The following is a 15,700-nucleotide window of genomic DNA, read 5'->3' as shown; positions in this document are numbered from 1 at the left end:
CAACGGAAAACTACTCTTCTAAAATACACCAACTCAAATTCAATACATTAGACAAGAAGTAACACAATTTTCTTTTTTTTTTTCTTTTGTAACAGGTAATGCTAAAAAAGTACAGTATCTTCTCCATATAAATACATGAAGGATAAATAATAATACAAAACAGAAGGTCTTTTTTAAACTGGCTATAACAAATAAATATTTATATACCGTCTGGAACACTCATTGGGCCAAAGACGCTTTGATTGGAGGGTCTTTCGCCTTCAAAATAAGATTTCATTTTCATTATTTCACCTTTTGAACCATCAAAATGTAAACTCTAAGTGCAACAATGATGCCCCAAGGCGGCGGCACGGTGTGGGCGGCCATTTTGGAGACATGCAGGGCGAGGACAGTGTGTAGCGCTCAAAGGGCAAAGTGTCCAGTTAAACTAGATGAAGGAAAGCTAATGAAAGAAAATCAAAGAAAGAAGAAATGAAAGAATTATTAAAAGTCGGCCAAATTCAGACCATTTTTAGATGAATAATTAAGTCAACAACTTGAAAACAATCCAAACATCTAAATAAGTCAAATACCAACCAACTGAACAAAACGATAATTACTACAATTATAAAATTAAATTCTCTTTTGGATACAGTAAGCATTTTACTGTGTGTTCTCATATTTTCCGGGTTGCATTTTGTCTAAGAAATGTAATATCCTCAGATTTTTTTTAATAAACTGTAATAACATTTAAATTCACTATGCCACCTATTCAATACTCACAATTACATGATTCTGCAGTAAAAAATAATAATCATAACTTAACATTTATGAATAATTTTGTCCTTAGCAGAGAACGAAATGTCTCTGTATCCTGAAATGCATGAGATCATTTTAGCAGTTCAGATGTCTTCTCCTGAATGTAAATCCACCTGGACATGCTTAAAATAGAACTGAACCCTCATTTTAAAATGTGTATGTAAAATCACCATATGAGGAATTGCTGCCCTGTTTGAAGCACATGCTACACACTGTCCCGTCCAGATGTGTTCAAAACGCCCCCACACCAAAGCACAAACCCGGGGCATGCATTTTGTTCAAATATATACCCTGTATCCACGTTAAAAGTCAAGATATGTGAACGCAAACATTAGAAAACTGGAACCAATCCACTGTCACCGCCGTCCGCTAATGTCGCAAACAAGGGCTGAAAATCCAAAGTGCAATAATAAGAAGCAAAGAATGATTCCGAAAAGCTCAAGTTACAGGTCAGATCTGTGGAGAGGGAAGCCAACTCACAGTAAAAATATATTTTTCAAGCAATAAATGCCAAATGAGTTTAACACTTTACTGTGGAACATTTCCTCAGAAAAGTTACATAGTTCTGCTTCTGGGGAGGTTTTAAGCACTTCTTTATTTGACATGGGAATTTTTGTAGATAACTGTGAATATTTTGCATTATTCAACTAAATTTGCTCCAATGTTTGCCTTTTGGACTTTCAGCCTTCCAAATATTCCCTTCCAAAGTGATAGAGTGAGCGGGAAGGAGGGCAAAAACTCACCCACGTCAATAATAAATAAATAGTGTACTCCACTATATTTACCCTGTGTCGATGATGTGCTAAAAAGGAACTTTAAGGTGTCCGACCACGAGTTTGTTTGGAGATGTCAACAGCTAGCTAAGCACGTTTCAGCGCGAGGAAGCTAGCTTAGCCTGGCCCTGTGTCGACGGTCGTTAGCTCAACTTGCTGAGTGTTAGCCCAGAAAAACAGCTAGCATTTCTTGAGCTTTCAAGTTAAAACCCTGTAAAATCAATGTGAGGGGAAGTGTTGATGGACCTGTGTGTGCGTGGCCCGGTCTGTGGAGAATTGTGGGAAATGTAGTTAAAACAATGTAAGAGCCACAGACGGAAGGCTGAGGAGTGAGTTCAACAGGCGGCAAGCATGGCACGCTTCGGCTCGGTATGGCATGGTTTTAGTTGTGTTTCCATTGTCAAGGTTAGAATGTTGTCATTTGTGCATTCTTATTATGAATGTACTTTTGAATAGTTATTTATCCCATTTTACTTTTCTTCTATTCCTTAAGCTGCTATGCAACACTGAAATTTCTCCATTGTGGGACAAATAATGGCTCTCTTATCTCATCTTAAACATTTGCAGAGAGTTGACCAATAACAATAGAGGTATAAAAGTTACTTCAGAACAACATATTCAGTTCTGTTAGTGGCCACCAATTAAGTCAACTTTTTGATGCTTCAGTGAACAAATATTTCAGCTCAGTTCATTTATACAAACCAATGTACAAAAATAATCTTTAAGCAACAAATTAGTGAAGAACGTATGCCAGTATCAATTATTATTATTAGTATTTGAGTTTCTTGAGAATCGTTCGATATCACATGAACGAAATCAATACCATATATGTGCCAAAAATGTTTCCCAATCGTTATTCTGATTTCATTTGACTGAACCATGCCGTACCATAAGAAGGCGCGCCGCACTGCTGGGCGTTCACACAACTCAAGCCAAAGATTTACTTTTACCAGGTAGAGTGAGGGCAGAGACAGAGCGAGAGGAGCATCCAGGGGTCTCATGCTGGGTCTGAGGGGGTCTCAGGGGGGTCTGAGGGGGGCAGAGCATGGAGTCCTGACAAGCGCGTATGCAGCCTGAACAAGAGGAGAGCGCCAGCGTGCCGTAAATCTAAGCATGTCGTTAAGTGGCCATTAAAATCTCAAGTATGTAATTTAGGAGGAAGGAGGAGGCGGGGTCTGGCTCGGAGCTGTGTTAGCAAACGAAGACGTCTGCAGTCTGTTGGGTTTCTGTTCTGTGCTTTTTTGAGCTAATGATGAGATGATGAGATCTGGGAGTGGATGAGCTGAGGGACATCAGCAGAGGGCAGAGGGAGGAGGAGCGTCGATGTGCACCTTCGATCCTCCTCCTCTCATGCCTCACTGCCCCAGGAGCTTGTCTGTGCTCGAGTCAACACAGTACATGTCTTAAATGACTTACAGGGTTTGATCTGAGGTGTTTCCAAAGATGGAAGGGCAGTACAAGGCATTATAAACCTCCACGTGTTGTGATGAGGGCCATTGTGGCAGTGTTTACAGCTCCCTCAGAGCACAGCGCCCCCTGGTGCGCCCTCTGTCTCTGCGCTGCTACAGTCTGACAGTCTATGTCCTACAGGTGAGTCAAACCTGCTACAGGTGCGTGAGCTTGGGTGCTTCCTGGATTCTGCCCTGAGACGAGTGGTGCGCCGACAGCTCGGTGTAGGTGGGGTGTGTGGGGGGGTCACATGCCCCGCCCACATGGTGCTGGTTGGCCATGGGCCCTGCTCCGTTATAGTCCATGGTCTGGTGAAGGGGGGGCGTGGGGCCCAGGTGGTTGAGACCGTACATAGAGGGCCCGGACCCCACCATGGGCTCCTGCACGTAGCCGCCGCCCTGCACGTACACCGGGCTGGCCTGCATGTTGGTGGGTGTGCCGTAGCCGCCGCTGTTGGTCTGTACTAATCCGTGGTGTGGGTGGGGGTCGTAGTCCGGATCCGGGGCTCCGTACTTCTGCTGGGGGGGACAGCCCTTCATGGGGACGTTGGAGTAGGCAGTGGACATGGAGTAAGACACTCCCTGGTGCTTACTGAAAGACGGGGGGGACGGCGCATCGTAGCCTCCACCCATGGGGTGCATGGAGTTGAGGAAGCCGGCCGTGGACTGCATGGTGAGGGGGGGAGAGCCGGTGGGGGACGGGCCCCCGGAGCTGGAGCTCAGGCCCTTAGATTTCTGGTCCTTCTTGTACTTCATGCGGCGGTTCTGGAACCAGATCTTGATCTGGCGTTCGGACAGGTTGAGCAGGTTGGCCATCTCCACGCGGCGCGGCCGGCACAGGTAACGGTTAAAGTGGAACTCCTTCTCCAGCTCCACCAGCTGAGCGCTGGTGTAGGCCGTCCGTGCCCGCTTGGACGAGGCAGAGGAGCTTCCTGTGGGACTCTTCTCTCCAGGACTGGCACTGTCTCCTGCTGCTGCGGAGGCTGGGCACACAAGCACAACACATGCTTCAATAACAGTATGTACACACACAGAACATAACAAGAGCTTCTGGTTAACCTGTGTCAAACATAATCAGGACATTTGACCAAAGCAAATGTCATAAGACTAAAGAATTATGATAAGAAAGATAAGAGTTGAAGTGCATGTATATAGGAGCCTGGGGTGAGCTACAGAACAGAAGCTCACCGCTGAGGGAGACCTGGGCGTTCTGGCTGTTAATAAAGCAGCAGGGGTCCAGGCACAGCTGAATTATGGCTGATATTAGTTGTCAACACTTCATAAAAGTGTCAGTTATTAAGAGGCGCGCAGTGAGCATGGCCCAGGGCACAGCATTACATGTGGGCTGAAGACAAGGCCCCTCAGCTCCACAGGCTCAGGGAAAGAGAGAGGATCAGCTCATGTTCTCAATTGCAATATTTGGCACAAATAACACAATTGTATATTACTCCAACTCTATTTACATGATAATTAGCCTGTGCACAAAACACCTTTTCCCCCTCATCATTTTATCACATGCCGCTTCTCTGGACCCCGACTCGACCCTCCGATCACCTTTCTGCCTGACATTTCATAAAGTAATTGTTTCAAATCCTCATCAATAAAGCAGCTGTCACATACGCGCTCTCCACACCTGACGGATTCACCGTGGCGCCGTTTTAATCTCCCATTTGAAACCTCACTCTGCGATTTGCTTTATCAGACGTGAAGATTATATTAACGCCATCGAGCAGCACTATTTGCTGTTCATTTGGTCATATCTCATATTTGAAGATGTCTGCTCCGTTTGCGTGTTATCGAACGCGACATTTGAATCGGTCTCGGGTTAATATCTTCCTTCCCGGAGCAGCTGCTGGGTTTGGTGCAATGGTTACAGTGTACAAAATATAGAGAAGAATATATAAGACAGAAATAATACGAGGCAATTAAAACGAATACAATTTTGAGCTTTAAAATCCTGGAGTTGTATTTTGTTTCATTCATGAAAAGAAAAAGCAATCTTGGCCAAAAACGACCTACATAAACTGGAATATTCCACAACATGGCATTAAACTTAAATGCCGTGCTTTCATTTATGCCTTTTCATGTGTTTTAGAGTTCAACAATACCTTAAAAAACAAGTTTTCTTAGTGTATGTGGGTTCATCATCTCTTCACAGATCTGACTTGTAACTGACTTGCATCTCCATGGAGACACGTCTTTTTAAAGCCCATCCATTTCTTCCGAAAATTAATTTCAGCTTTTCATGTCAGCTCTCAAATTGCTTCACTATATTGTTTCTCAACTTTGAAATAAGCAGTTGTTGTTTTTAGCCTCATTTAGCGTCACTCCTCAGTGTCAGAAGCCTTGTTTGCACTGGTTCACTTTGGAGTGGCTCATTTAATACTGTAGAAACCCTTTTGGGTCGCCCATTTGAGGGCTTTGGCCCATTACATAAAGAGAAGTGACATAAATGTGGATGACCTGCATTAACCAAACCGATTATGCCAAACCGTCTTGGTACCAAAGCCAGTAGAAAGGTGGCTTTAGTGAGTAAAATCGGAGCACTGAACTAAACAGAAAAAAAATAAGCACATCACAGAGTGTTGTGAGTTCTGCAGAGGGAGACAGACAGGATTACTCAAACATGAATGAAACTAAACACTACTGAAGCGAGTTTAAATATTAGTTAGAACCTCAACGCTGATTTAGAACTGCACAGAGCATATGCAGCTAGACAACAATGTCGTTTGCAGTCTGTTTTTCCATTCTCTAATATTTGATCTATACATTTCACTTTCTGTTCTACTTTCTTCCAGGTACTTCTACACCAGCACCAGAGCAGTGTGGTCAGCTAAGTGTGTGAGAGAGAGAGACAGAGACGGAGCCTCCGGCGAGTGAGCAATAGATGTGATAAGGAAAGAGAGAGAGGGAGAGAAGAGGAAGAGACGGAGAGTCAAGGATAAAGCGAGAGATAGAGGTGATGAAAAGAGGAGCAGATATGGGGACAGTGGTGAGGGGGACAGATCAACACATGTCCATAGAAACAAAAGCCAAGACGGTGCGTAAATCCTTAACAAATGTCAGTTATTATTATTCAAGTTTGTACGTGGTTAAATGTTTGAATGTCAAATGTGAGAAATGACATTTTTTAATAACACAAATAAAAACAACTACAACTTTGCTTAATATTTAGTTTGTAACCCACATAAAAAAAAGCAGCAGAATATTAGCAAATACACAACATAACACAGCAGCTATGCACACATTTAGCAGTGATACACACTCTGGGGTCACACACAGAAATGACTTTCTATCTTTGCTGTATAAAGTTAATCTGAGCGAAACAACAAAGTTCTGCTCCAAAGTTTGGAATGTTGAGGAGCATTTTCCCAATGATGATGTAAGGCCCTCCATAAGGCCCAACCCACTTCTGCGTTGGTGGGTATGTTTGATATCTGATATATATCACAATAAGGTTTGGGGTAGGACTGGGATTAAGTTCTGGAAAAGGTTATTTGGTTATGGGGGGTTTGGTCCCGGTTTGCTAATCAACATTTGACAGAACTGCCCTAAAACAAAGTAATTTATGTAAATTTACCAGGATTAAACCAGGATGTGACTAGTAGTTTTTTCAATGACTTCTTTTCGACACATTTCACTGTATTTATTAGTATTATTGTTAAGATATTTTCTGTAGCAATATGATTTACTTGAAAAACATAGCAATTGTGAAAGATCTATATATTGTGATCTGAATAATCATGGTTATCTTGACTTTCTTCTTTGGTTAAGAGTCTCGTTTTGGGATTAACAGCATTCTCCACTCAATAAACCCCTTGATGTCAGAGTTATTTCACTCATTATATATTCAATTGACAATCAAACCCATTTTTAAAGTCTAATTGTGGATACATGCTTATCTTTAGTATCCAGATCCTACCATTCATTAAATTGAACAGTCCTACTGAGATTTTTAAAAGTTATTTAGGGGGGCTCACCTGTACGACACATTTTATGTTTTTTCACAGGGGCCTAATGACAGGAGCTTAATAAAAAACCTAGGAACTAAATTGGGAAAAAACTTGTCAGTTGGTCAAAAAAATCTGACCAATATTTGTATTTTCTCCTTTTTCTGCCTCAAATCTCCGGCAGAGGCAATATGTAGTTTTGGCCTGAAGAACCAGGCTTTCAAACATTACTAGTGCTTATGTACATGTTGTGCTTATGTGTCATCTGCTCACGCACCGTTGGCAACTGTACTGCTGGGCGAGCAGTTCTTCTGCTTGGTGTTTTGCCTGCTCTCCTTCATCCAAGGGAAGATCTGCTTGGCCATGGTCGGGTTCGGGGGCAGTGAGGACGACGATGAGGTGGACGATGCCGTGGAGGAGCTTGAGTTCGACACACTTTTCACCGACACCGCCGATGCAGCCGCCACTTTCGCATTTACTGAAGTGACTACCCCTGTAGCGCCTGTCTGCTGACCACTGCCATTACTCGTAGTGTTAGACGGTAGTGGCGGCGAGACTTGCGGGCCCATACAGCTACCGTTCAACTCTTTACTCTTCGCTTGGTGACCGTTTCCGCCGCCTAAAGCCTGCAGAGAGCAGGCGGCGCGCTGGTACGACTCCACCTCCAGAAGGGCGTTAGACTGGAAGCCCGCCTGGTGATGCGACACTGGCACCGGACCCTCGTACCCGCCTCCCACGTAGCCGTTAGCCTGGACCGCTGTTCCGCCACCGCTCCCAGCCCCGGGCACCTGGTAGGATGTGTACCCGCCTCCGAACAACGTGGAGGAGGAGTTGTCGTAGTAGGAGGTCTTCTGCATGTTTGCAAAGAAGGAGGAGGACACGAAGAGGAGAGGGTGAGGAGGTGGGGAGGGGCTTCTGCTTGTGCTGCTCCGGTCCTTGCTGTGCGCCACTCCCGGAAGACCATTTGGTACCGGGGGTCACGTGACGGTGCCTCTCCAACGGTCCCTTGCAATCTGACCTGCGCAGAGAAAGAAGGGAGAAAGAGAGGGGGAAGGTGAAGGAAAATGAGAAAGAGATAAATCCATCTTCCTCAAATGAAAGGCGTCGTGACATGAATAGAAACCAGCTCTTTTCTTTCCCCTCACTCACTCGCTCGCTCGCTCACACTCCCTCACCCCCTCCCTATACCTCCGCCTCCCCCCTGAGGACCCGAGAGCACAGCCTGCAGATGCTCCTCCAAGATGGGGGCACGAGGAGGGCAAAGCTGCTGCTGCTGCTGCTGCTGAAACCGCCTGCTCCTGGTTTATGGGCCAAGATTTTTTTTTTCAATAAATGAAAATACATAAAAAACTCTACATCCCTCCAACATCCAAATAAAGAATCCCTCTCCATTTATTAATCACTCTTGCTATTTGTCTTTGTTTATTCTTATCAGCCAATCTTTTATTGATTTATTTATTTTTTAAATTACGTGTGACCAAGGATCAGGGGATTTTTGCAAATATGAATAAATAAAAACATATACGCCACGTAAAACGATTATACAAACATATTATACGACATATATATTTCACTAATTTAAATTTCATATATGCATATATATGCAGAGATAAAAGCCTATCCATGTTTCAAAAATGATTATGTCATGGTGAATAACAATTTAAAACAAAATATTATTTAATGGAGAAAAAGTCCTCTACCAGGAATTCATGAATATGTTTTCAGCCGTTGAGCAATTGCAACACAAACCCTGCTCATTATTTATCAATTCTTAATGGCAAGTATGTTTAATAATAATGTTTAGAGTGCCAAATATAATGCAAGAACAACAATAATGAAGGTTATAAAATCAGTGGAAGTGGAAACAAATCTGATATGTACAACACGTGCTTGTTGTGATCCGTTTTGCGTGCGTAACGGCGCTGGGACCGCGCTGCCGCCGCTGCTGACGGGACTGGACTGATATAAGTTGTTTGTATTGTAGCCTATATATTTTTGTGTCAACCTCAGGCCTCTGTCTGTGCCTTTTAGCTCACTCACGTCTCCGCTCCACAAAGACGTAATCTGACTGCGCCGCGTAACGTGCCAGGCCTCTCCAGATGCACAAAACAGCACAATTAAACTAGATCTAAAAACGGTCTGCTCATTTTAATAACGAAGATCGATGGATAAAATAGATCGTGTGTCGGCACTTTTTTTATTGCTTATGTTTTGTTTTACTGGTTTGATTTAGATTTTTTTTTCACATGCAGAAGTAGATTGGCTATTGTTTTGGTGTTTTGTGCCGCATTTTGCAAACGTTCAATTTATCAAAATATGCTTCACGGGCTGAATAAAGTGCCTTGGATAAATAGATTGAATTATGAACGAACAATTTAGATTCGCTATTTAAAGATACCACGTGAAAATGAAAATATGAAAAAATGTAAATATGAGCAAACCGGGTGAAAAGCTGGTAAATAGTAAAACAAAAATCAATTAGCACAAACAAGACGAATAATCAAAACGAACCCCCAGTTATCATAGCCATCTTTTCTTTCCAATCTGCCCCAGAATATTTAAGTTCTCACGAAAAAAAAAGAAGAAGAGGAAAATAAGACAGGGGAAGGAGGGAGGGTGGGAAAGTGGAGAGAGAAATGGCGGAAGGAGCAGCTTCACGTCTCACTGATCCATCCATCCATCAGGGTCGAGCGGCCGCGGCCACAGCAGTGCACGCAGGGCTTTAACCGGTGGTGGTGGTGGGGGCCCCTGGGAGCAAAGAACTCCCTTTTAGGAGCCGCGCTATCAGTGCTTTGGAGTTGAGGGTGGGCCTGGCTAGCAGCCGTGGTCAACCTGGCTTTCATTTGTACAGATAACACGTCCAGATGAGGCGAAGAGGCAGAAAAGCAAAGCCATTAACGCGCCAAGAAAGAACATTTTTGAAACCAATTCAAAACAAGAGTTATTACTATTATTATTTATGCATTGTGTGTTGTGGTCTAGCAAATAATACATCACATCACACAACACTATGAACATCCATGGATGCCGTTTTGTTGTCCATCTATTCTAATCGATGATTTGTGGCGTATTACGCACGAAACACATCGAGTTTTACGCACAGAATATCCAACAGAATGATTCAAAATTCCCCAATCCAAAGAGATATCTTACTTTTGTTTTGAATTGTTAATTGCTATGGAAACGAAGCTAGATTTTCACCACTCTGAACCCCACGAAAAGTACAAATGTCAGTAGTATAATATGTTACACGATAACGCGATTTAGAAACAAAAAACAAGAAGCGTATTTATCAAAGAAAATGGGCAACAGTCCATTCATTGTGCCATTCAAATCATTAGCTGGTTAATTATTATAAAAACACCACTCATTATGCGTTGGATAGGTCAATTAAGAGACGACTCCTTGACTATTGTTTCGTTTGAAGAAGGAGCCATGCCAGCCGCGTCCTGCAGCTCTCAGCACGTCACACATGTCAGCCATTTATCTTTCTCCTCGACACGCTGGAATCCTAATGATTTACTCTGAGGAATAGCAAGGGGCCGCGCTCTGGAGTACTAGAGTTGGAGGCGGAATATCTTATTAAATCATATCTTGTTTGGCCATTAAACGGGACAAGTCGTGCTTTTACCCCCGCCTGTAAAAAAAAGAAAGAAAAAAGAAAGACCACTAATAACACAATCACCAACTTCACCCTCCCTCCCTCTTTTTCCCTGAGTGATCCACTTGCGCCGCCGTGAGAGCAGAGCAGGCACCGAAACAGTTTTCAGACAGAACGGTGTCCACTGTCTGTCTGTCTGTGCGCGTCTGCCCGTTATCCGGTGATATTACGTTACAAATGGCGCCTATATCCGGGGATAGAGACGAGTGCATTAACTTTCCCAGCATTCCTTGTGCCATTAACAGACGCAAGCATGGACATGGACGTGAAGCATAAACGCGCACGGAAACACGTTAAGGGAGGGGGGGGGGGGGGGGGGGCGTGCGTAAAACGTGCCCATTTTTGTGCAGAAACAAAGGAGAATATTGGAAACGATAATGAATACGTGAGGAGGCTGTATTGTGTCGGTGCAAAAGATGGAAGGCCGGAGTGGGTGGAAGAGGGAGGGAGGGGGGGGGGGGGGGGGGGCAGCCACAGCTTACAGCGTTGTGTGAACTCTTCTTGAACCGGGATTGAAGTCATACGGGCCATAAATCACCGGCGTGGCACAGAACAGAAACACGCCGCGCATATATATATAAAGAAAGCCTTGTTGTTCTCTTCTCCACACTGCTTTGGCCTATACACATTACCTTTCCCCGGTGTCGCCTTTTAGCTTCTCCTCCACTGCTGCTGCTGCTGCTGCTGCTGCTGGTGCCGGTCCAACCCACGCCGGCGCTGACACCACATCGCCAGTTCACAAAATGTTCAAAACAACCCCCCACAAAAAATCAAATTAATCTCCTTTTTCCATGCGTCGTTGTTGCGTCCTCCTTCCTTTCTCTTCACCAATAATGCAGCAGCTCCAGCGTGTTTGTATACGGTTCCACAACATCCACGGAGCGGCGGCTGCTGCTGCTGCTGCTGCTGCTGGCTGGTGGTGCACGGCTCGGCTTCCCCCCCGCACGCCGAGGCGCATCAACGGCAGCGGGCAGCAGCGGCAGGGTGATGAGCGAAGGGGGGGCCGCCGCAGCTGGGTTTGTTGTTGTTGTAGCTTTTTGGAGATAGCTGCTGGGTGCAATGGTGGTGGAGGCTAGCTTCAGCGCGCAAGCAGAACGAGAGCTGTGTTTTTTTTTTTGGTTGTTGTATTATTATTTTTTTAACCGGGGGAACCAGAGCTGCCTGCCTGCGCGTCCCCCACCCTCTCCTTCGCCTCTGCCGTTCTCCTCGCCACCTCCACCCTCCAGCAGCACCGCACCGCGTTCCTCTCCTTGCCGTCCTGTCCTTCTGATCTTCGGCTTCGGTAACAATGGGCCCTCAAACGCGTCGCTTAATGCTTCCCCGGAGCTCCGTCGCCGTCCAAACGCGTCTCTCCTTCATTCTGCTCAGTGTCTGACCGTCTCCTCTCTCCAGGTTTGGCAGCAGCAGCAGCGGTGATAGTCGGTTAGTATTCCATGGTTGCTTGTGTTTACACCAGAGAAGACAACGGCTGAGGGGTTTAACTTGACGTGGGGAGCTCGTCAAAGCGCTCAACGTCACTCACTCGCGCGCTTCACACTGACACAGGAGAGCTCGTTTAGAAGGCTGAGAGTTTAAAGGGCGTGAAAGGAACATTTAGGGCCAGATTTGAGTCATATAAATCAAGTGAAAGCTTATGGTGAGATTTATCTATTGAATTTGTATTGCCTATTCAAATCACTTTAGAGTAATTGAAAGTTAATCATTTTAACAGCACCCATACTATTTTAAAATGTCCAAAAATAACATCTTAAAGGTCTATATGTGGGTGGACTCATTTGAGTAAAACATAGTCGACATAAGTACATTCAAGACTATTAAAATGTTACAGCTGTTATCTCAGTTTAGCCATTTTTTCCATGATTCTAGTCTTGCTTTTTGTCACACTGTTCCATAACTGTTACCTAGCAACCATTGTTGTACACTGAGCCAAAACTCCTGTAATGTCAGGAAAACTATTATTTGACAATCCCAAACGAGTGAAAACGACTTTATTTGGATGAATTCATATTTAAAAGGTCAGAAAATATGTTTGTTGTCAAATCTGGATGGAATCTGAGTCAAGTGATCAATAGGCCTATTTAAAAACATATTCATCAACTTTTTCTTCTCGAAATGCTTATAGTGTATATGTAAGTATAATTGATATTGGCAATGGGTTTGAAAATCATTTAAAAAAACATATGGCACTTAAAGTCACATTTCTACTTTACATAAATAGATCCTGTCAGGAAAAGAATAAAATGAACGTTTGGTCCAAGTTTAGTTATGATAAGCAATTTATAAGTGTTTTCTCTCCTGTAAAATAACTCAGATCTTCTTTTGAACATCTTAGCTTTGCATAGGCTACATGCCCATTCCAGAGCACACTAGCTGGTTCGTGGAGCGCGCACTTCACACAGATTGAGTTACACGGTCACGGGGTGCATGTAGCTGTAGGCCATGTAGCACAACAAGCGCCACAACAGGAATCATATGCTATAAATTCATAATACTTGCCTTTATTGGCCCATTAACATGCTCATAACAAGAACACGCCCATATAACGGGTTGTTACGTTCTGCCTCATGTTTACGCACGGGCATTAGCTTCACTTTAGCTCATTCACTGGGGAATATGTTGATGTATTTAGCTTTTGGTGACGATTTGGTGTTGGATTCTTGTGGGCAATGTATTTCAAACGTTATTAATCGCTATCAAATATGAAAACGTGTTTTAGAAAATGTAGTTCCCAACTTGCATTTGGATGGAATTCCTTCTTATCTCACACATTCCAAAGATGTTTGTGCAGGATATACTGGCACATTTCAGCTGCCGCAGGTTATGGAACAATCTTAACTGTTTAAATGAGTTTATGGTCCGAGAATTATGAAATGAAAGTTGTCAATACTTAGTTATGGCCATGCATTTCGCTTTAAGAAGCCTGGAAGTCACGTGTCATAACATAAGCCAACCAGAACGCGGCGAGTAGAAATTCAGCCAATAAAATAAGTAACTAGACAATAAACCGACATTACTTTATAATGAGTACACATTAATTAGCCTTAAATCATGAACTAATACTTAAATCATAATTGATATATATTTTACTGAGAATAATTAAGTCTTAGTAATTATAATGAAGGAGTTAAAGTATTAATTAGGTATATACCGATTGTGCAATAAGTTGAATTAAGTTTTGTTTTTGCTTTTTTAAAGGTGCAGTTATTGTAAAATGACCAATAAATCAAACGTGCACAAACCCAGCAGATTAATACTACAAAATATTCCATCATAACATAACAGTAGTAGTAGTAGTAGTCAACTACTAGCAATATTATGACAAAAAATACAAGGAAAGAAACACAAATAATATATCTGAAATGTAAATTTACTACAACTGCCACTACTAACACTACTCCAATTCATTACACCAAATACTACATACAGTCCATAAGCATAAAACATGTAAGATAAGAACCATATTAACCCAATGATCAATGCTAAATATTTGAACAAACAAACACAAATGTAAAGTTGAAGCAAGAGCATTAATAACACACAGCAAAACAGAGCAAACTTAATATAAGAGAAATGGTTTAATCCAAAGTAAGTGCAATGTCTACAATGTCTTTATCTAACAAAAATTAGGCCACTGAGAGCTGATATAAGTGTAAAGTAGCCAAACAAGTATTCAAATAAAAGTGCAGTAACTTCAAAACTATACATAACCAATAGTAAGTAAAAGTGAAAATAGTACAGAGCATTACCCAGTCATTTATGGGATGTAACTTTTTGTAACAACTGTTCAACTCCAAAACCTAAACATAGGTTTTGCCACTGTATTTGCATAAAAAAAGACGCATGCTAGATCATTGTTACTTCAAAATATATTTAAGTATGTCCCGGCTATTCTTTGTAATAGTTTCTCTAAAAAGCTACTCAACTACTTCAAAGTATCTAACAGATATAACTGGCAACACCGATAATGTAAACGCATTCCAGTCAAATACCTCGCATACACATAGCATGAGGTCAGCAGCTATGATCAAATTCTTCCCACAACACTTTTAACTTTTCACCATCTGTATTCTCCTGTCCGGTCCACAGACCAAAGACTTGTTCCAACACTTCCTGCACTTTCAGAACCCACCCAAAAACGCAACAACATACCGTGTTTGTATTGGAAATCTTTGGGGAGACAGCCATAACGCGTGAAGGAGAGCAGCAGGCGGCGAGGAAGGCCCCAAACTCCATCCGAACACACGGAACAAACGTGGAGACCAAGAACTACCCAATAACTGCAAACAAAACCCTGAACGCTGACGTACAAATACGCACGCATATCACCTGTGCCATCTCAGAGCCGCTCTCTCTCCCTCTCTCTTTTCCTCCCCTATTTTTATTATTCAGGACGCCACGCTGTCGTTTATGGCTACGTGAGATTTATGACTTCGCAGCAACAGCAGCGTCGCGCGCGCGCGCGCGCGTGTGTGTGTGTGTGTGTGTGTGTGTGTGTGTTTGTGTGCGGGACGGGGAGACTTAAAAACAGATATGGGACTGCGGGGTGCTGCTGAAACGCGAAGATGGCTCCGTGTAGGTGGCGCTTGACAAAAGAAGAGAAGGAGGCCAAAACCGTCTCCGTCTGCAAGATCTATTCTATCAATTGTCTTGTTTTGTGGTTTGGGATTAAATGCGTTTTGCTGAGCTGTTTTTTTACGCCGTTTTTGGGAAGAAGACGCAGAGGATTCCACGCAAAAACACGTCGGTGCATGTAAAACAAAAACGAAAAGAAAAAAGGAGTCGGCAGTTATTCTTGATTTGGTATGGGATGACAGACGCTGCTGGGTCACGCGTATTGGGTTTCACAACTCCCCTCGTTCTCCTGAGCTCCAAGGCAGCCTTCGTTCACTGGAAATGCATTCCCCCCCCCATTTCGCCCCTGGGATTTGAAGGGGGAAAAAAGGAGAAAAAAAAGAAAGAAACTAGGCCAGCAGTGAGGATGGCACTAAGGAATTTCCTCTGACTGTGGAATCAAATCCAATTCTCTCATCTCTTCTTTTCACATTTTTTGGGGGTCTCCACTCCACTTTA

The 15,700-nt window shown here is 43.3% G+C and overlaps 1 protein-coding gene across 7 annotated transcripts in view; it reads right to left on the bottom strand.

Annotated features, from left to right (window-relative positions):
- Window positions 1-2,350: 2,350 nt before the first annotated feature.
- Window positions 2,351-15,700, bottom strand: part of hoxb3a (homeobox B3a) — an 83,269-nt gene continuing 69,919 nt past the window's right edge. For 5 of the 7 annotated variants that reach the window (XM_072442381.1, XM_072442379.1, XM_072442380.1 and 2 more), the window contains 2 exons: window positions 7,247-7,987; window positions 2,351-4,002 (listed from right to left, as the gene is read on the bottom strand). In XM_072442381.1, the coding sequence (XP_072298482.1) occupies window positions 3,176-4,002; window positions 7,247-7,826 (1,407 nt within the window). In that variant the 5' untranslated portion in view covers window positions 7,827-7,987 and the 3' untranslated portion in view covers window positions 2,351-3,175. Of the gene's footprint in view, window positions 4,003-7,246; window positions 7,988-11,262; window positions 11,892-14,779; window positions 14,913-15,700 lie in introns of those variants that run through there. The other 2 variants (XM_072442385.1, XM_072442384.1) reach the window with 2 other exon arrangements.

Source organism: Eucyclogobius newberryi, unplaced genomic scaffold (genome assembly GCF_026437365.1).
Source record: "Eucyclogobius newberryi isolate DKJ021-1_F unplaced genomic scaffold, fEucNew1.0.hap1 SCAF_13, whole genome shotgun sequence".
In the NCBI taxonomy this organism is placed as follows: domain Eukaryota; kingdom Metazoa; phylum Chordata; class Actinopteri; order Gobiiformes; family Gobiidae; genus Eucyclogobius; species Eucyclogobius newberryi.
The sequence above is the reverse complement of the archived record's forward strand: the minus strand, read 5'-3'. Positions and strand labels throughout refer to the sequence as shown.